This window comes from Mobula birostris, chromosome 1 (assembly GCF_030028105.1).
Source record: "Mobula birostris isolate sMobBir1 chromosome 1, sMobBir1.hap1, whole genome shotgun sequence".
In the NCBI taxonomy this organism is placed as follows: domain Eukaryota; kingdom Metazoa; phylum Chordata; class Chondrichthyes; order Myliobatiformes; family Myliobatidae; genus Mobula; species Mobula birostris.
The window spans coordinates 33,016,441-33,037,796 of record NC_092370.1 but is presented as its reverse complement, the minus strand read 5'-3'; the positions used below and the strand labels follow the sequence as shown (position 1 = coordinate 33,037,796).

Below are 21,356 nucleotides of genomic sequence, written 5' to 3'. Positions count from 1 at the left end.
GGAGCCATGTCTCTGTGATCCCAACTATATCATAATCATTAATATCAACCTGCACTTTCAATTCATCCACCTTGTTACGAATGCTCCTGGCATTGACACACAAAGCCTTCAGGCGCTCTTTTACAACTCTCTTAGCCCTTATACAATTATGTTGAAAAGTGGCCCTTTTTGATGCTTGCCCTGGATTTGTCGGCCTGCCACTTTTACTTTTCTCCTTACTACTTTTTGCTTCTACCCTCACTTTACACCCCTCTGTCTCTCTGCACTGGTTCCCATCCCCCTGTTGTGAACTAACCTCCTCTCACCTAGCCTCTTTAATTTGATTCCCACCCCCCTACCATTCTAGTTTAACGTCACCTCAGTAGCCCTCGCTAATCTCCCTGCCAGGATATTGGTCCCCCTAGGATTCAAGTGTAACCCGTCCTTTTTGTACAGGTCACGCCTGCACCAAAAGAGGTCCCAATGATCCAAAAACTTGAATCCCTGCCTCCTGCTCCAATCCCTCAGCCATGCATTTATCCTCCACCTCATCGCATTCCTACTCTCACTGTCGCGTGGCACAGGCAGTAATCCCGAGATTACTACCTTTGCGGTCCTTTTTCTCAACTCCCTTCCTAGCTCCCCATATTCTCCTTTCAGGACCTCTTCCCTTTTCCTACCTATGTCATTGGTACCTATAGGTACCACGACCTCTGGCTCCTCACCCCACCCTCCCACTTCAGGATATCTTGGACACGATCAGAGATATCCCGGACCCTGGCACCAGGGAGGCAAACTACCATCCGGGTCTCTGGACTGCGTCCACAGAATCGCCTATCTGACCCCCTTTCTATTGAGTCCCCTATCACAACTGCCCTCCTCTTCCTTTCCCTACCCTTCTGAGCTACAGGGCCAGACTCTGTGCCGGAGGCACGGCCACTGTCGCTTCCCCCGGATAAGCTGTCCCCCCCAACAGTACTCAAACAGGAGTACCTATTGTTAAGGGGCACAGCCACTGGGGTACTCTCTATTACCTGACTCTTCCCCTTCCCCCTCCTAACCGTGACCCACTGGTCTGCCTCCCGTGGCCCCGGTGTGACCACCTGCCTATAACTCCTCTCTATCAACTCCTCACTCTCCCTGACCAGACGAAGGTCCTCGAGCTGCAGCTCCAGTTCCGTAACCATGTTCTACTCCAGCATTTGCACTCTCGTGTCTCCATAATGTGACAAAGCTCACCCCCCCCACCGATTATCTTCCTAACCTCTTGATACGCAGTTGAAAAAAATTTACTGTTCATTTAATTCTTACACCTGGTTACTAGGAGACATTTTGCTGCAGAAATTAAAGTATTACTTGAAAATGAATTTGGACTGTAATTCTAAGCTATCAAACACTACTGTAGTTTCTTCAAAAATCAATTAGTAAATTTCCAGAAATTGCCTGCAAATAAGAGACTTCTCTCGAAGTAAATATACATCATAATCTGGTGTTTCATAGTTTTCTTCTCCTTGTTCATTTACCAATTCATCCCACTCTCACCTTTGCTTAGGTCACAGATGAGAACAAGAAGGTTTTTGCTCTGGATGACTCTGTAATTATCCAAACAATTAAATTTCATCCTGAGCCATGGAGGAAGATTTGAGCTTCATCTTGCTAAAGAATTCTCTGTAAAGAACAGTACACGATAGAGTTGCAAGCCCTTTGCTGCATTTAAAGAGTCAGATATATCTCAGACATCAAGTTGAGGAACAGACCTTTAACAGATGGAAAGGTTTCAGGTATGTGTGGAGTAGGTTAAGGAAGAGGAGGTGCAGTAATTACTGAAACTGTACTCAAGAGAAAGGCTTCAAGGAGTTGCTCAGCGAGGAACAAGGATTTGCATTGAGACTCGTAAGCTTGTAGACATATTTAGGATTCCAGTTTCCAATCAATAGGATGACAGTTGAATTAAGACTCTTATCAAAAACAGAGTAAGTTACTATAGGGAGCTTGGAGGATGTCAGAAGTCAGGTAGGAAGCTGGGGTAAGGGACAAGGGATGTTGAACAAGTTAGGTAGGGGGAGTTCAAGAAGATTTTAAGGCAACATTATGGATAAAAGAACCAGTTGATATCTTTAAGGACTGACTGTTGGAAGCAGAGGATTTTTATAAAGAGCAGGTTATGGCGTGAATAGATTGTTATATCAAGAGTACCTCAGAAAAGTATTGGAATGGAGCTTGGAGGGGGTATTGACATGAAGAAGATTGGCACAGAATTCCAGTTATCTGGGTAAATGATAAAACTCCGAAGCAATTTCACCAGACATCCCAGGCAATGTACATAGTGCACTGCCAACTGCAGAATGGTTGTTATATTTACTGATATTACATTCACTGCAATTTAGGTTCTGGTCCCAATCAGTTGACTTTGTCAGTGAGGCCATGCTGTTTGACTCCACCCTACACTATGAAAATGCAGTTGTCCTGGAGGTCCCAATAGAAAAAGGCCACTCCTGCAACACAACAGATTAAACTCCTTAGGTGGATGCAAAGAAAAATAGACTCAGGGGCCAATTTATTGGGTATATTAGATATTCGATAATGCAAATATCTAATCAGCTAATCATGTGGCAGCAACTCAATTCATAAAAGCATGCAGGTAAGATCAAGAGGTTCAGTTATTGTTCATACCCCTAACAGCAGAACGGGGAAGAAATGGGATCAAAGTGACTTTGACCATGGAATGATTGTTGGCGCCAGATGGGGTGGATTGAGTATCTCAGAAATTGTGTAGGATTTCCACAGTCTCTAAAGTTTACAGAAAAACAAAGGAAAAAGCATCTGGTGAGTGACAGTCCTGGGGGCAAAAATGTCTTGTTAACGAGAGAGGTCAGAGGAGAATGGTCAGACTGGTTCAAGCTAGCAGGAAGGTAGTGGTAACTCAAGTAACCATGAGTTAAAATAGTGGTGTGCAGAAGAGCATCTTTTGAAATAGACGGGCTACAGTAGCAAAAACCAGGAGTACACAGAAATACACTCAGTGTAAAACACTTATTAGTTATAGGAGGTACCTACTAAAGTAGGCACTGAGTGTATATCATCTGATGGAATCATGTCAGATACACAAAAAAAACTCACACAAGGAAGTGAACAGCCTAATTTTCAAAGTGACATAAAATAACCAGGAAACATCACCACTACATTTCAACCCAGGAAAAGAACATTTTTGTAATTGAACATTTTTGGTGTATAGTGCAACCCACAGCTATGTTGCCAAGTCCATAAGCTGAATATGGATTTGTTTTATCCCTAAAAGAAACTTTAATGTTTTGTGAGCCATGGTTTTTGAATTTATGGGCATACTTTTGTTCAGTGGTCATAGGGTGGGGTGGTGGAATAATGCTCCAACTAATCAGTCTACCACTCAATTGGACATCTTGAATCAAAATGGGAAGCAGCTTCTGGCCTCTTCCCAGGAACACACTGGTGGCACCTGGAAACCATTCTTGGGGACGAATTGTGAACTGAATAGCAGTGCTATTTTCCCCTGAAAAACTGGCAATATTTGCCCAAAACATCAACTTAATTTACAAGTTTTAATTCCAGTTTTGAGCCAATGTACGCACATCTGAAAATGTTTCACATTGGCACAGAGTGCCAATTTAGGCAGAGACTGAATATCATTTGCTATTTTGTTCTTCGTTTACATTGTAATGATTCGTCCTTCTTTCTCATGTAGGCTTGAAGTTGACAGCATTATTGCTATTTACAGTAAACATACTGTAACATGGTATGTTGGAGACAAGTCATAAATTAAACATTCAATAATCTATTTCTTTAGGTTGGGAAGTCTGCATATTAATGCAAATTTGACATCTATTTTGGATACAGTAAGAACTTACATTTAGATCTACCAAGAATGTTCCTAAGTCCATAAGACCACAACACCACAATATATAGGAGCAGAATTAGGCCATTTGGCCCGTCGACTCTGTTCTGTTATTCTATCATGGTGGATCCTTCTTTCCCCATCCTCAGCCCCGTTCCCCAGCCTTCTCCCGGTAAACTCTGATGCCAATCAGGAACCTATCAACCTCTGCCTTAAACACTCCCAAAGAGCTGGTCTCCACGGCTGCCTGCCACAAATTCACCATCCTCTGGCTAAAGAAATTTCTCCATATCTCTGTTTTCAATGGACGCCCCTCTATCCTGAGACTGTGCCCTCTTCTCTGAGACTCCTCCACTATGGGAATCATCCTTTCCACATCTACTCTGTCTAGGCCTTTCAATATACAATGAGATTTCTCTCCTACCCACCCCCCAACACCCTTCTAAATTCCAGCAAGTACAGACCTGAGACAAACGTTCCTTGCATGATAACACTCTTATTCCCAGAATCATCCTTGTGAACCTCCTCTGAACTCTCTCTAATGCCCAAAACTGTTCACAGTAACTCAAGGTGAGGCCTCACCAGTGCCTTATAAAGCCTCAGGATCACATCCCTGCTCTTGTATTCTAGACCTCTTGAAATGAATGCTAACAGTGCATTTGCCTTCTTTACCACCGATTCAAATTGTAAGTTAACCTTTAGGGCACCCCCAAGTCCCTTTTCATCTCACATTTTGGATTTTCTCTCCATTTAGAAAATAGCCTGCACATTTATTTCAACTATCAAAGTGTATGACCATGCATTTTCCAACGTTGTATTTTATTTACTGCTTTCTTGCCCATTCTAAGTCCTTCTGCAACCTTCCTGTTACCTGCCCCTCTTTGTATCATCTGCAAACATAGGAAAAAAGCCATCTATTACATTATCTAAATCCTCCCGGGGGGACGGGGGAGAAGATAGCAACGCGACGGCAGTATGCGCGGCCACTTCGGTGATGAATATCTGTTATCTGTCAAGTAGGGGACCATGCACAATCCTGATTTCATGGAGACAGCGGAATATCTGGAAAACTTCTGAAATGACTGCTTCGCTGCCACTGCTACTGTGTGGTTCCGGAATCTCCGGAGCTGAAGGCCCCGAAATCCTCGGCTTTGCGTGTTTCAGCAGCCGGGGAGAGGTCAAAGGCGTTCGGCAGAGGATGGCGCTCAGGAGGCTGTGTCGGAGAGGCTGCTCGGAAGCTCGAAGTTTTCGGACGGATGGACTCAGTATCGGCTGGGGTCGGCTGCTTCCAAGGTATCGGCAAGTTGACGGTGCCTGGAGGTTTATGGCAGGGAGCTTCTCCCTTTTGCCAAATGCTATCGGGGACTCGGGGACTTTGAAACTTTTTTTTTACTGTGCCCATGGTCTGTTCTTTATCAAATTATGGTATTGCTTTGCACTGCTGTAACTATATGTTATAATTATGTGGTTCTGTCAGTGTTAGTCTTTGGTTTGTCCTGTTTTCTGTGATATCACTCCGGAGAGACATTGTATCATTTCTTAATACATGTATGCATTTCTAAATGACAATAAAAGAGAACTGAATGTTCTCAGAATCTAATCTAAGAAAATCTAAATCATTGATATACAGTATAAAAAAAAGTGGTCCCAACACCGACCCCTGCGGAACACCACTGGTCACTGGCAGCCATCCAGGAAAGGATCCTTTTATTCCCACTCACTGCCTCCTACCAATCAGCAATGCTCTAACCATGCTAGTAACTTTCCTGTAATACCAGGGCTCTTAACTTGGTAAGCAACCTCATGTGTGGCACATTGTCAAAGGTCTTCTGAAAATCCAAATATACAACATCCCCTGCATCCTCTTTATCCATCCTACTTGTAGTCTCCTCTAAGAATTCCAACAGGTTCTTCAGGCAGGATTATCCCTGAAGGAAACCTTGCTGTCTTTGTAGTATCTTGTCCTGTGTCACCAAGTACTCCATCACCTCATCCATAACAATTGACTCTAACATCTTCTCAACCACTGAGATCAGACTAACCGGTCTATAATTTCCTTTTTGCTGCCTTTCTCCTTTCGTAAAGAGTGGAGTGACATTTGTAATTTTCCAGCCCTCTGGCCCCATGACAAAGTCTGATGACTTTTGAAAGATCATTAACTAATGCGTCCACAATCTCTACCACTACTTCTTTCAGAACCCGAGGGTGCAGTTCATCTGGTCCAAGTGACTTATGTACCCTTAGGTCTTTCAGCTTTTTGAACGCCTTCTCCCTTGTGATAGTAACTGCACTCACTTCTCCTCCTTCACACATTAGAACATCTGGCATGCTGCTAGTATCTTCCACAGTGAAGACTGATGTAAAATACTCACTTCATTCACCTGACATCTCCTTCTTCCCTATTATTATTTCTCCGGCCTCATTTTCTAGTGGTTCTATGTATAGTCTCATCTCTCTTACTTTTTTCACATATTTGAAAAAACTTTGATGCTGTTTGCTAGCTTGCTTTCATATTTCATCTTTTCCCTCCAAATGATTCTTTTAGTTGATCTCTGCAGAGTTTTAAAAAGTTCCCAATCCTCTATCTTCCCACTAATTTTTACTTTGTTGTATGCCTTCACTTTTGTTTTTACATTAGCTTTAAGTTCCCTTGTCAGCTACAGTTGTACTATTTAGCCATCTGAGTATTTCTTTTGTTTTTGGAATACACCTTCCTCATTTTTCCCACAAACTCAAGCCATTGCTGCTCTGCTGTCATCCCTACCAGCATCTGTTGTCATCCCTCCCAGCATCTCCTTCCAATTTCCAATCTCCTTCCAGTTCCTCTCTCATACCACTGTGCTTTCCTTTACTCCACTAAAATACTACAACATCAGACTTTACTCTCCTTCTGCAAATTTCATGTTGAACTCAATCATATTGTGATCATAGCCTCCTAAGGGCTTTTATTTTACCTTAAACTCCCTAATCTCCTCCAGTTCGTTACATAACACCCAATCCAGTATAGCTGATCCCCTAGTAGGCTCAATGACAAACTGCTCTAAAAAGCCATCTCATAGACATTCAACAAACTCACTCTCTTGAAATTCATTACTAACCTGATTTTCCCAATCGACCTGTATGTTGAAATCTCCCATGACTATCATAATATTGCCCTTCTGACATGCCTTTTCTATTTTCCGTTGTAATCTGTGGTTCACATCCCAGCTACTGTTGGGAGGCCTGTATGTAACTGCCATCAGGGTCCTTTTACCCTTGCCATTTCTTAATGCAACCCACAAGGATTCAACATCTTCTGATCTTATGTCACATCTTTCTAGGGATTTGATGCCATTTTTTAGCAGCAGAGCCACGCCACAGCCGCTGCCTACCTTCCTATCCCTCTGATACAACGTGTAACCTTGGACATTCAACTCCCAACTACAACCATCCTTCAGCCATGATTCAATGACTCTGCGGCTGTGAAAGAGGAGGGTTAGGCCTGGGGCTAGCAACCTCATCCCACAAATCCCAGTGCTAAAGGAATGCCAACAGAAGCTCCAAAGACCTCATCCCTGGGAGAGGGAGGATCTAAAACAGGGGTTCCCAACTTTTATTATGTCGTGGACCAATACCCATTAAGCAGGGGATCCTTGGACCCCAGGTTGGGAACCCCAGTCTAGAAGATGAACTATACCTGTGGACAACTTGAAAGACTGGCCCAGGATACAGGACCCTGGCGAGCTGCTGTCAGCAGCCCATGTCCCAGTAGGGGTGGCAGGCTTAAGAAGCAGAAGAAGAAGAGATTACAATTAATAATTAAAATACATGGTGAATGAATTTGTTTTTTATGGCTAGGATACAAGGAAGACTATAGTGTGTTTATAGGGATAAATAGCTGAACAACTGGAAGGGAAAGATTGCCCTTGGTTTAATGCCATATCTGAAATACACCAGCTCTAACAATAAGCAATGAATCATTGTCATTGCTGGATCCAGTGCTCTCAGCCATTTCCTGATAATAAAGGGATCCTATTCTGATTGGTTGACGGTTACTAGTGGTGTTCCGCAGGGGTCGGTGTTGGGGCCACTTCTTTTTACAATGTATATCGATGATTTGGATTATGGATTAAATGGTTTTGTGGCCAAGTTTGCGGATGACACCAAGATAGGTGGAGGAGCAGGAAATGTTGAAGAAACGGAAAGGTTGCAGAGAGACTTAGTCAGTTTAGGAGAGTGGGCAAAGAAATGGCAGATGAGATACAACGTTGACAAATGTACGATTGTACATTTCGGAAGAAGAAATAATCGGGCAGATTATTATTTAGATGGGGAGAAAATTCAAAAATCGGAAGTGCAAAGAGACTTGGGGGTCCTCGTGCAGGATACCCTAAAGGTTAACCACCAAGTTGGATTGGCGGTAAGGAAAGCAAATGCTATGCTGGCATTCATTTCAAGAGGAATAGTGTATAAGAGTAAGGAGGTGTTGATGAGGCTCTATGGGGCATTAGTGAGACCTCATTTGGAATACTGTGTGCAGTTTTGGGCCCCCTATCTTAGAAAGGATATACTGATGTTGGAGAGAGTTCAGAGAAGATTTACGAGGATGATTCCTGGAATGCAGGGGCTAACATATGAGGAGCGTTTGTTGGCTCTTGGATTGTATTCATTAGAGTATAGAAGAATGAGAGGGGATCTCATAGAAACGTTTCGAATGTTGAAAGGGTTGGACAGAGTAGATGTGGAAAGGTTGTTTCCCTTGGTGGGTAAGTCCAGGACAAGAGGCCACAGTCTTAGAATTAGAGGGTACCCAGTTAAAACAGAGATGAGGATAAATTTTTTTAGCCAGAGGGTTGTGGATTTGTGGAATTCGTTGCCACATATGGCTGTGGAGGCCCGATCATTGAGGGTGTTTAAGGAGGAGATTGACAGGTATCTAATTAGTCAGGGTATCAAGGGACATGGGGAAAAAGCCGGAAATTGGAACTAGATGGGTGAATAGTTTAGCTCATGGGAGAGCTGCGGAGCAGACTCGATGGGCTGAATGGCCTACTTCTGTTCCTTTGTCTTGTGATCTTGTGATACAGTATGGAACGAATACAAAGGCTGCAGACTCGCTTCTGTGATCCATGGCAACCCAGAAAGAAACAGAGTAATTTATTTGGCATTTCTCGGTGATCACTGTTGTAGAAGCTTCAGCCTTTCTTCAGCATTGCCATGCTGCGTGGTTGGGCCTTCACTGAAGATGAGGGCGTTCAGGGACCGCCTCCTCCAGTTAGCTGTTTAGTTGTCCACTACCATTTCCAAGTTCATGTGGTGAGATTGCAGAGCTTTGACGTAATCTTTGGTTAAGAAATCACTTAGCTCTCCCTACTGCATGCTATTTTGGTTTGGTGAGGAAATGGTTCTGTATGGGAGATTCACTGAGCTGGCACCTCATTATTTTTAGGTATTGCTGGTGCCACTCCCAAGTCCCTCTGCACTCCTCCTCAACTACTTGGCTTCTTTTGCCTTTTGGTTGTTGTCCGCCCTGCTGGGTATGACCTATCATTGATTGTGCTTCTTGTATTTACTGTGATTGCTTGTAAGAAAAGGAATCTCAGGTTGTATATGGTGATATATCTGTACCTTTAGAATAAATTTATTTTGAACTTTGGTGGTGATGTTAAGAGTAAGGAATATGGCTCAAGTAAAGAAAATGCAGAGCAACTTTAGACCATGGACACAAGTTCAGTTACCAATAGTCCCATTTCTAAACTACCAACCTTTACCAATATCATTCAGCCCAAGCCTTATGCAATGTGATGCACCCGTCTTATAGTCACCCTCACCAAATTTACTGCTTCCACTGGATGAATGGGTCCATAACTACTCCTTATTGCACAGTACCGAGTAGAACATGAGAGAAAATGAAAGGTGCGGAAGATGGCTGAGAGATTTGTAAAGTTGACAGACAAGGACACTGAGATAAGCAGTGCATCCAAATCCTTCTCAGAGACAGAGTTTGTACTTAATGGTGACAGAACAACTCCCCTTCATGACAGGCACAGAAAGAGATAAGAATTATCAACTGTAGCGAGCTTGACAAGAAAGTCATAGGCCCCTGCAGTACAGAAACAGGCCCTTTGGCCCATCTGGTCCATGCTGAGCAATTATTCTGCCTAGCCCAACCGACCTGCACCTGGAACATATCCCCGCCCCTACCCATCCATGTACTCATCCAAACTTCTCTTAAATGTTGCAAGTGAACCTGCATCTACCACTTCAGCTGACAGCTCGCTCGACACTCTCGCCACCCTCTGAGCAAAGGAACTTCTCATCCAGCAACTATAACAAGCTTCCAAGGTTTATTTGAGAGATAGATTTTCTAAAAAGTTGAAAATTATAAGACCCATCTCCAAACAGTAATTTTCCAAAGACATGCTTGGTAACCCCCATATCAGTATGTCTTATTTAACCTAATAGCACCTCGTCTCCTAACAGACCAGTCTGCACCGTTATTCCATCAGATAACTTTTCGAAACCACTAAATGTCTGTTCAATTGAATCCAGATGTCAAGAGCTGAAAGAGCTGTTCTCAGAAAAGAAGGAACTAACATAAATCTTGCAGCTGACAGAAGTCCCACTGTGCTCATTCGAGGAAGCTCTTCGAAAAAGTACTAGGGCCAAGATACCTGATGGGCACAAAGGCAGATGTCCACGTCCAAACCCCCTTCACCGAGTGTACTCAAGCCAGATGCAAAACAAATATTAGTTAGAAATTGGAGACTTTCAACAACATTATTTAAAAAGTGATTTTTGTTTATCTATCTAAAGTAGTTCAAATATTCCAATGTTATAAACTAAATGGAAAATTACCTTAATCTTGAGTTTACTTTTAAGTCGAGCAGGACGCATCATGGAGTTTTTCTTCTCCATTAATTTAAAACAAATGTAACAGCATTAGGGTCAGTAGATAATACTTTTCCAATACAGGACCTTCAGTAATACAATATCTTTAAAATACAATATGTACAGCACAAGCATTGTGCATATTGTGAAGTTTAATTGTAAAAGCTTAAACAACTACCTTTATCTTGCCTGCAACAGCAGGATTTTAAAATTAATATTTATTTAACTTTATTTGAATAGCAGTTTTTGTACACAAAGGCTATTCAGGGTGTTGTTCTTGGTACAGCTAATGAAAATGAGTTAATGTTCCGTACCCTTTTATTCCCTTCCCTCTAAAAGGCCCCTGTTATAACTGCCTCCTAATCCAAGGATCATCTGACTTGAGTTACAGAAAAACGAACATCTTTGTTTGTGAGGCTTGTATGAAAAACAACAAATGGATTACTTACTATAAAAAGTAGTTAGTACTAAAGAATTTTAGTCATATTAAATAAAGGATTAAGTAGAAATTTTACCTTCTCCTTTTTAAGCATTTTTGTACTCATTATTAAATGCAACTTAAACCCTTCCAGGTATTACAGTTTTCTACCATACTTCTTCATTAAACTTAACTATATACAAACTGTTTCTCATCACCATCTCCTTCTTTCTGTAACCACTCGAGTACATTACATGGATATAACACTCAATTATGAGACAGTTATGAACAGATCTCGCACAAATAACCTACAATGCATGACAGGTTGCAAAAGTATATTTAACAATGGACAGAGCTTAAAACACAGATAGTTTTGGTAATTTCACACTAGGCTGCAAAGTAGACCAACCACGTTAGAGCTTTCTTGGATGGTGGAAAAGTTAAGAGTACAGTAAAGAAAGGACAGGGATAAACAAGAAATTATGTTATTAACACAAAGGAGGGTGAAGTATGATTATAAGAGTAGACCACCTTGCTAACATAAAAGTGGAGTCCAGAGTTCTTTTGAAAACATATCAATAGTATAAATAGGTTTCAAGGTTGTCAAGCCGAGGAGTGGTAGTGGGGACGAGCTCCCAATAGCTAAAAGTGCTCCTCATGGCATGCGCCTCAAATAGCCTCTGACAACCAAGTCTAACTCCTGGCCTTCTCGTGTGGCTTAGCCTCTAAGCCCGGCAGAACTGTTTCTACTGACAGGCGAAGGGGTGAAGGCGGGTCCTGGCGCCTTAAAACCAGTGCTTTGGGTAGTTGGAGCTCGACAGCCTGGGAAGGCAGTCCATGTAAGAGAGGGAAACTCTGATTTCAAACCTCCGCTGCCTTGCGGCCATACCCATTGATGGGAAAGGCTTCGGGAGTAAACCCTAAGAACAAATCCGCAGCTGGAGTCCCTAAGGCAGTCTGAACGTTGCCTTCAACCTCGTTCTGGCAACTCCTGCGACGACACTGGTGCCAAGTTGTATCGGCCCTTGCCCCTCTCTTGGACAACATTGGTGTCGTGGAGAGGGGAGACTTGCAGCATGGGCAACTGCTGGTCTTCCATACGACCTTGCTCAGGCCTGTGCCCTGGAGAGGACACTCCAGCTTCGAATCACCGCGACGGCACAACACGGAAAGCAGCAGTCTACCGGTTATAAGCCTGCGTTCGACTGGCGAAGAGCAAGGCACCAGGGGTTGCTTTCGACGGAGGGAGAGACCATCGCGTCTCACTGGACAGCTACCGCCCACCTCAAGCTGGGCAGCCCCCAGCCAATTAGGTGCTGTCCCGCCACAGTCCGCCCGCTCCACTGGGTGCGTGGAGCTTAGGGATACAAGTAGCCCGAACTGCAGACTGTAAACGCTGCACCAAGCACAACTAGAAGACAAAGAAAGGAGCCAGCACTCAGACTAGGATGCTGGAATATACGGACTATGACCACTGGTATATCAGATGACCTTTGGGAGATCAGCGACACACGCAAGACAGCAGTGATTAACAATGAACTGTCGAGACTCCAAGTGGACATCGCAACGCTCCAAGAGACGCGTCTCGCAGGATTGGGAACCCTACGTGAAAGAGACTATATCTTCTTCTGGCAGGGGAAGGGCTCAGACAAGACCAGAGAGCATGGTGTCGGCTTTGCTGTGAAGAACTCGCTGCTGAAGATGGTAGAGCCTAGCGAGAAAGGGACGGAGCGGATTTTCTCACTTTGACTCCACACATCAGACGGGCCTGTCAACCTTGTCAGCGTCTATGCCCCAACCTCTACTCTACACAAGACACAAAGGACGAGTTCTACGACCAGCTCTCAATGATGATACAGGAGATCCCAAGTCAGGAACAGTTACTGCTACTTGGCGACTTCAACGCCAGAGTGTGTGCCGACCACGACTCCTGGCCAAGCTGCCTGGGGCGGTATGGGATTGGCAGCATGAATGACAACAGGCAATGACTGCTCGAGCTTTGCATGCTCCACGAATTGTGTGTCACCAACACCTACTTCCAGACCAAAGCTCAGCACAAAGTGTCTTGGCGGCATCCCCGCTCCAAACACTGGCACCAGCTAGACCTGATAATCACAAGACGCCGTCATCTGAGAAACGTGCTCATGACTCGCTCCTTTCAGAGTGCCGACTGCGACATGGATCACTCTCTGGTTTGCTGCAAGATTAAACTTCGGCCGAAGAAGATGCACTGTGCCAAGCCTCCAGGCAAGCAGCGCATCGATGCCAGTAAGACACAACACCCAGACAAAGCTGCAGAGTTCATCAAGTCACTGGAGGATGCTCTCCTTGCAAACCCACCAGAAGGAGATGCTCAGCAGAGATGGGACTCCCTCAGGGACACTATCCACAGCACTGCACTCAAGGCCTTGGGGAAGAAACGGGGCAAGACACAGGACTGGTTTGAAGCGAGCTCAAGTAAGCTCACCCGTCATCGAGGTGAAGCCTGTTGCACTACTAGAGCACAAATGCCACCCCACCCAGGCAACACTGCAAGTGCTTAGGACAGCAAGAAGCAAGGCTCAGGAAACAGCCAGACACTGTGCAAATGACTACTGGCTACAACTGTGCGAAAGCATTCAGTCATCATTTGACACAGGCAACATCCGTGGAGTGTACGAGGGGATCAAGAAAGCTATCGGTCAACCCAGAGCAAGACAGCACCATTGAAAACTATAACAGGCGAAACCATCAGTGACAAAGGCAAGCGGAAGGAGAGATGGGTGGAGCATTACTCTGAACTCTTCTCCAGAGAAAACAGCATCTCGGACAGCGCGCTAGACGCCGTGGAATGCCTGCCTGTCATGGAGGAACTGGATGCATTGCCGACTGCCGAAGAGCTGAGTAAAGCCATCGACAGCCTGCCCACTGGGAAGGCACCAGGATTGGATGGCATTCCACCAGAGGCCATCAAGTGTGCAAAGGGAATCCTGCTAGACCACCTACACGAACTACTGTGCCAGTGCTGGACAGAGGGAGCAGTGCCGCAAGACATGAGAGACTGCAACATTGTCACCATATATAAGAACAAACGGGACAGAAGCGACTGTAACAGCTACAGGGGAATCTCCTTGCTGAGCGTCGTTGGGAAGGTCTTCGCCCGCGTGGTCCTGAACAGACTGCAGAAAATAGCCAAAAGGGTATATCTCGAGTCACAGTGTGGTTTCAGGTTGGAATGCTCCACAATCGACATGATCTTCTCCCTTCGACAGCTACAAGAGAAATCCAGAGAGCAAAGACAACCACCTTACGTCGCCTTCATTGACCTCACGAAGGCCTTCGACCTTGTGAGCAGAGACGGCCTGTTCAAAATCCTCGCCAGGATTGGTTGTCCCCTGAGGCTCCTCTGGATAGTTCAGTCATTCCACACAGACATGAAGGGCGTCGTTCAGTTCAACGGCTCTTCTTCGGAGGCCTTCAACATCCACAGCGGTGTGAAGCAGGGCTGTGTGCTTGCCCCCACCCTGTTTGGCATCTTCTTGGCAGTCATGCTGAAGCACGCCTTTGGAACGTCAACTGATGGTGTCTACCTCCACACCAGATCAGACGGGAGGCTGTTCAGTCTGTCCCGGCTGAGGGCAACAAACAAGGTTCGTGAAGTACTCATCAGGGACATGTTGTTTGCAGATGATGCGACACTGGCAACACACTCTGAAGAGCAACTGCATCGCCTCATGGACAGCTTCTCAAGAGCTTGCCAGGACTTCAGCTTGACCATCAGCCTGAAGAAAACCAACGTGTTGGGCCAAGGTGTTGAGCACCCCCCTGCCATTACCATCAACAACTACGAGCTGGAAGTAGTTCACGAGTTTACACGGACAGCCTCTCCTGACTAGGAGTTGAGGATGCCATCGTCTACCTGCTGAACTGTGTCTACGCCCACCTGGACAAGCCAGCAAGCACTGTGAGGGTCATGTTTTTTGACTTCTCCAGTGCGTTCAACACCATCCCCCCTGCTCTGCTGGGGGAGAAGCTGACAGCAATGCAGTTAGATGCTTCCCTGGTATCATGGATTCTTGATTACTTGACTGGCAGACCACAGTATGTGTGCTTGCAACGCTGTGTGTCCGACAAGAGTGATCAGCAGCACTGGGGTTCCACAGGGGACTGTCTTGTCTCCCTTTCTCTTCACCATTTACACCTCGGACTTCAACTACTGCACAGAGTCTTGTCATCTTCAGAAGTTTTCGGATGGCGCTGCCATTGTTGGATGCATCAGCAAGGGAGATGAGGCTGAGTACAGGGCTACGGTAGGAAACTTTGTCACATGGTGTGAGCAGAATTATCTGCAGCTTAATGTGAAAAAGACTAAGGAGCTGGTGGTAGACCTGAGGAGAGCTAAGGTACTGGTGACCCGTTTCCATCCGGGGGTCAGTGTGAACATGGTGGAGGGTTACAAATACCTGGGGATACGAATTGACAATAAACTGGACTGGTCTAAGAACACTGAGGCTGTCTACAAGAAGGGTCAGAGCCGTCTCTATTTCCTGAGGAGACTGAGGTCCCTTAACATCTGCCGGACGATGCTGAGGATGTTCTACGAGTCTGTGGTGGCCAGTGCTATCATGTTTGCCGTTGTGTGCTGGGGCAGCAGGCTGAGGGTAGCAGGCACCAACAGAATCAACAAACTCATTCGTAAGGCCAGTGATGTTGTGGGGATGGAACTGGACTCTCTCAGAGTGGTGTCTGAAAAGAGGATGCTGTCCAAGTTGCATGCCATCTTGGACAATGTCTCCCATCCACTACATAATGTACTGAGTGGGCACAGGAGTACATTCAGCCAGAGACTCATTCCACCGAGATGCAACACAAAGCGTCATAGGAAGTCATTCCTGCCTGTGGACATCAAACTTTACAATTCCTCCCTTGGAGGGTCAGACACCCTGAGCCAATAGGCTGGTCCTGGACTTATTTCATAATTTACTGGCATAATTTACATATTACTATTTATGGTTTTATTACTATTTATTATATATGGTGCAACTGTAATGAAAACCAATTTCCCCTGGGATCAATAAAGTATGACTATGACTATGACAAGACCCTGAGATCAACAGACGGATCAGATGAGCAGCCTCAACGTTCGCCAGGCTGACAAAGGGAGTCTGGGAGAACAGAAAGCTGACAACACACACCAGGGTTGCAGTCTACAGGGCCTGTCTCCTCAGCACACTGCTTTACGGCAGCGAGACCCGGAGCCTCTACTACAGACAAGAGTGGCGTCTCAACGCCTTCCACCTTCGCAGCCTGAGACACATCCTGGACATCACGTGGACTGACCAAGTCACCAACAATGAGGTCCTGGCCCGCACCCAGATACCCAGCCTCTTCACTCTGCTCCAACAATGCCGTCTCCGCTGGCTAGGCCACGTACACCGCATGTCAGATGGGCGGATCCCGAAAGACCTGCTGTATGGGGAACTGGCCTCCAGCAAGAGAGCACAAGGGCGGCCCCATCTTCATTTCAAAGACGTTTGCACGAGAGACATGAAGTCACTGAAAATGAACGTGGAGAGGTGGGAGGACATCGCAAGCGATCGCTCTCACTGGAGGCTGGAACTATGCAGTGGTCTAAAAAGAGGAGAAGAGAAGCTGAGGCTTGCTGCTGAAGAAAAGCGCACTCGTCGGAAAAACAGCACCAAGATAACACTGGAGGACAATGCCTTCAAGTGCAGTTGCTGCAGCCGAGACTGTCACTCCAGTGTGGGCCTCTACAGCCACAACAGACGCTGCTCTACCAACACAGACTGAAGCAAGACTTTCCAGGCGCAAATCCATGGTCTCGCGAGACTAACAGATGCCACCACCACCACCAGTATAAATAGTAAAGTAGCTGGAGGGGTGGGCCAAAATGGACCTGCTGATGCAGGCCTTCCATACTTAATTAATATTTACACCTGTCTTTATTAAGAAAATTGTGTCTGCCATAGAAACAATAAGAGAAATAAAATTGATATTTTAAAAAAAAGCATTAAAAAAGTTGGATATACAAATGCTGGAAATCTTGAGCACCAAGCACAAAATGCTTGAGGAATTCAGAAAATCAAACAGCACCTATGGAGGGGTATAAACAGTTGACATTTTGGGCTGAGACCCTTTATTGGGGCCGGAAATGAAGTGGACAGAAACCAGACAAGAAGATGGGGGTGGGGGGGGAGTAGGGTTAAGAGTACAAACTGGCAAGTGATAGGTGAAACCAGGTGAAGGGGAAGGTGGGGGAATGGGGATGAATTAAGAAGTTGGGAGGTGATAGGTGGAAGAAGTGAAAGGCTGAAGAAGAAGCTATCTGACAGGAGAGGATAGTTGACCATGGATGAAAGTGAAAGAGCTGAGGCACCAGAGGGAGATGATGAGCAGGTGAAGAGAAGAGAAGGGGTGAGAAGGAAATTGGATGGAAAAAGAGGGGGGAGAAATGATTAGAAATTAGAGAAATCAATGCTGATACCATCAGGTTGGAGGCTACCCAGACAGATTATGAGGTGTTGCTCTTCCAACCTGAGTGTATTGTCAGAAAATTAGAAAATTTCAAATGTTATACCTGTGTTGAAAATGGAGAGTAACATTAAACCTGAAACTGAGGGCTGGTTATTTTAACATTAGTGACAATGATGATTTTGGAAACAATAATCCGGGATAAAATTAGTAGACATTTGGTAAAGAATAGATTAATTAATGACATCCTGCATTGATTTGTAAAAAGCAGTTTGACAGAGGTAACAGAGGATAGACCAGGTCAATGCAGTTCCTGTGGTATGAACTTTCAAAGAGCGCTGGTAAAGACCATAAGGTATTGGAGCAGAATTAGGCCATTTGGCCCATTGTGTCTACTCTGCTATTTCATCATGGCTGATCCATTTTCCTGCTCAGCTCCATTCTCCTGCCTTCTCCCTGTGTCCCTTCATACCCTGACTAATCAAGAATCTATAAACCTCTGCCTTAAATATACCCAATAACTTGGCCCCCACAGCCGCCAAGATTCACAATGAATTCCACAGATTCACCACTCTATGGCTAAGGAAATTCCTTCTCATCAGGTAATGTTACAGCTATATAAGACCCTGGTCGGACCCCACTTGGAGTACTGTGTTCAGTTCTGGTCACCTCACTACAGGAAGGATGTGGATACAATAGAAACAGTGCAGAGGAGATTTACAAGGATGTTGCCTGGATTGGAGAGCATGCCTTATGAGAATAGTTTGAGTGAACTTGGCCTTTTCTCCTTGGAGTGGCAGAGGATGAGGTGACCTGATAGAGGTGTATAAGCTGATGAGAAGCATTGGTCGTATGGATATCCAGAGGCTTTTTCCCAGGGCTGAAATGGCTAACATGAGGGAGCATAGTTTTAAGGTGCTTGGAAGTAGCTACAAGGGGGATGTCAGAGGTAAGTTTTTCACACAGAGAGCGGCTGTTGAGTGGAACGCACTGCCAGTGACAGTGGTAGAGGCAGATCCAATAGGGTCTTTTAAGAGACTCTGGATAGGTACATGAAGCTCAGAAAAATAGAGGGCTATGTGGTAATGAAATTCTAAGCAGTTTCAAGAGTAGGTTACATGGTCAGCACAACATTGTGGGCCAAAGGGCCTGTAATGTGCTGAGATTTCTATGTTCTATGTACTATCTCCCTTCTAAAAGGGCACCACTCTAGTCTGAGGCTGTGTCCTCTGGTCTTAGACTCTCCCACCAGAGGAAACAGCCTCTCCACATCTACACCATCGAGGCCTGCAACATTTGATAGATTAAAGTGCCATATAATAAACGTTCAAGATTTAACTCATACAATGGAAGTTATATTGGAAGGAAAGATAATGACAAAAAACTGTTGTAGTGAATGCTGTTTCTTTTCAGGTGATAAGAAATTGGTCAGCAGTGTTCCCTGGGCCTACTTTTTATTGGTAATATGGATTTGGTTTTGTAGTTGACAGTTTCAAAATCCATAGACAACAAAAAACCAGGGAAGTATCATAAATATGAGGAAGACAATGACAGACTGTGTGAGAACACAGAATGTCAAATGGGGAATGTATAGCAGATAAAAACTGTTATGATTACATTTTGATAGAAAAGAAAAGGAGAAGCAAAATTATAAAGTACAGATCTAAAACCGATGCTGGAGCAGTTTGTATAGAGCCTATAAAAAGTATTCCGCCCCCCCCCACCTTTAGAATTTTTCATGTTTTATTGTCTTACGACATTGAATCACGGTGCATTTAATTTGGCTTTTTTAAAATACTGATCAACAGAAAAAGACTGTTCCATGTCAAAGTGAAAATAGATCTCTACAAAGTGATCTAAATTAATTACAAATATAAAACACAAAATAATTGTTTGCATTAAGTATTAACCCCCTTTAATATGACACACCAAATCATCACTGGTGCAGCCAATTGGTTTTGAAAGTCATATAATCAGTTAAATGGAGATCACCTGTGTACAGTCAAGGTGTTTCAATTGATTGTAGTAAAAAATACACCTATATCTGGAAGGTCCAACATCTGATGGGTCAGTGTTCTGTTAAAAACCACACCATAAAGACAAAAGAACTCTTCAAGCAACTCCATGAAAAGGGTTATTAAAAAGCACAAGGCAGGAGATGGAGGAGTTATGAACTTCAGTGGTGTGCATATAACAACTGGAGCTTCACCAGTTGCAGCTTTATGGGAGAGTGTCAAAAGATACAGCCAGTGTTGAAGAAAAGCCCACATGAAATCTTGACTAGAGTTTGTGAGAAGGCATTGGGAGACTCTGAAGTCAGCTGGAAGAAGCTTCTATGGTCTGATGCAACCAAAGTTGAGCTTTTGGCCATCAGACTAAGTGCTATGTTTGGCATAAGCCAATCATTGCATATCATCAAAAACACAACATCCCTACCGTGGGGTTGCATCATGCTGTGGGGATGCTTCGCTGCAGCAGGCCCTGGAAGGCTTGTGAAGGTAGAGGGTAAAAGGAATGCAACAAAATACAGGGAAATCTTGGAGGAAAACCTGATGTAGTCTGCAGCAGAACTGCAACTTGGGAGATCTGTCTTCCAGTGAGACAATGACCCCCAAGCATATACAGCACCCTGGCCAAGCTACACTGGAATGGCTTAAAAACAACAAAGATAATGTCCTGGAGCAGCCAAGTCAGAGTCCAGACCTCAGTCAAATTGAGAATTTGTGGCTGGACTTGACAAGGGCTGTTCACTCATGATTCCCCTACAATCTGACAGAGCTTGAGCACTTTTGTAAAGAAGAATGGGGGAAAAAATTGCAGTGTCCTGATGTGCAAAGCTGATAGAGACCTATCCACACAGACTCAAGGCTGTAATTGCTGCCAAAGGTACATCTACTACACACTGTCTTGAAGGGGTTGAGTAATTATGCAATCAATTATTTTGTGTTTAATAATTGTAATAAATTTAGACCAACTTGTAGAAATTTGTTATCACGTAGATATAAAAGAGTCTCTTCTGTGAACAGTGTCAAAAAAGCCAAATTAAATCCCCAGTGACTCAGTGTTGTAAAACAATAAAATATGAAAACTTCCGGGGGGGGGGAAATACTTTATATAGGTACTGTGTATGCATTAAATCTTTAAAGGTGTAAGGGTACTTTGAGAAAGTGTGTTACGTCAAAGCTGGGATTGTTCTCCTAGAGAATGGAGGGTTGAGGAGGAGTGTGGGAGAGGCACTAAAATAATGAATCATCAAACAAAGAGGATAGAGGTAAACAATTGTCATGTCAGAAGAATCAAGAACACAAAAATACAGATTTAAAGTGAGTGGCAAAAGAACCAAAATAACATGAGGGAAAAACTTCCTTAACAAATGGTTAGCATCTGGAGTACACAGTCTGACATGATGAAGGAGGTGGATTCAATAATAGTTTTCAAAAGTTAATTAAGCCAACATTTTGAAAAGAATTGCAAATCTTTGCAATCTTTACATTATAGTTAAGTTTGGGGGAGGGGTATGAGTTCCATGGCTGAATGGCATCCTTTTTCTTTCCTGTTACTACTGGATTACTAGTGTTATTTAGGGTCACATGCATTTCATTTGGTAGAACTCATTCATGTCTTTGGTACTTCAGGCTGAAGTCGCAGTCAAAAGACTGAATGGCAATCTAAGGAAAAACTCCAGTGTTGTTCTGAAGGTATGCAGCAATAACAAAGGTTCTGCATTTTTTTGGTTGAAGTTAGATG

At 44.3% G+C, this 21,356-nt stretch overlaps 1 protein-coding gene across 9 annotated transcripts in view; it reads right to left on the bottom strand.

Moving 5' to 3' along the window:
• stau2 (staufen double-stranded RNA binding protein 2) overlaps positions 1–21,356 on the bottom strand; it is a 364,656-nt gene that overhangs the window by 48,181 nt on the left and 295,119 nt on the right. For 5 of the 9 annotated variants that reach the window (XM_072253656.1, XM_072253702.1, XM_072253666.1 and 2 more), the window contains one exon: positions 10,688–10,738. The exons of the other annotated variants lie outside the window; for them this stretch is intronic. In XM_072253656.1, the coding sequence (XP_072109757.1) occupies positions 10,688–10,738 (51 nt within the window). The remainder of the gene's footprint in view (positions 1–10,687; positions 10,739–21,356) is intronic. 9 annotated transcript variants of the gene reach the window in all.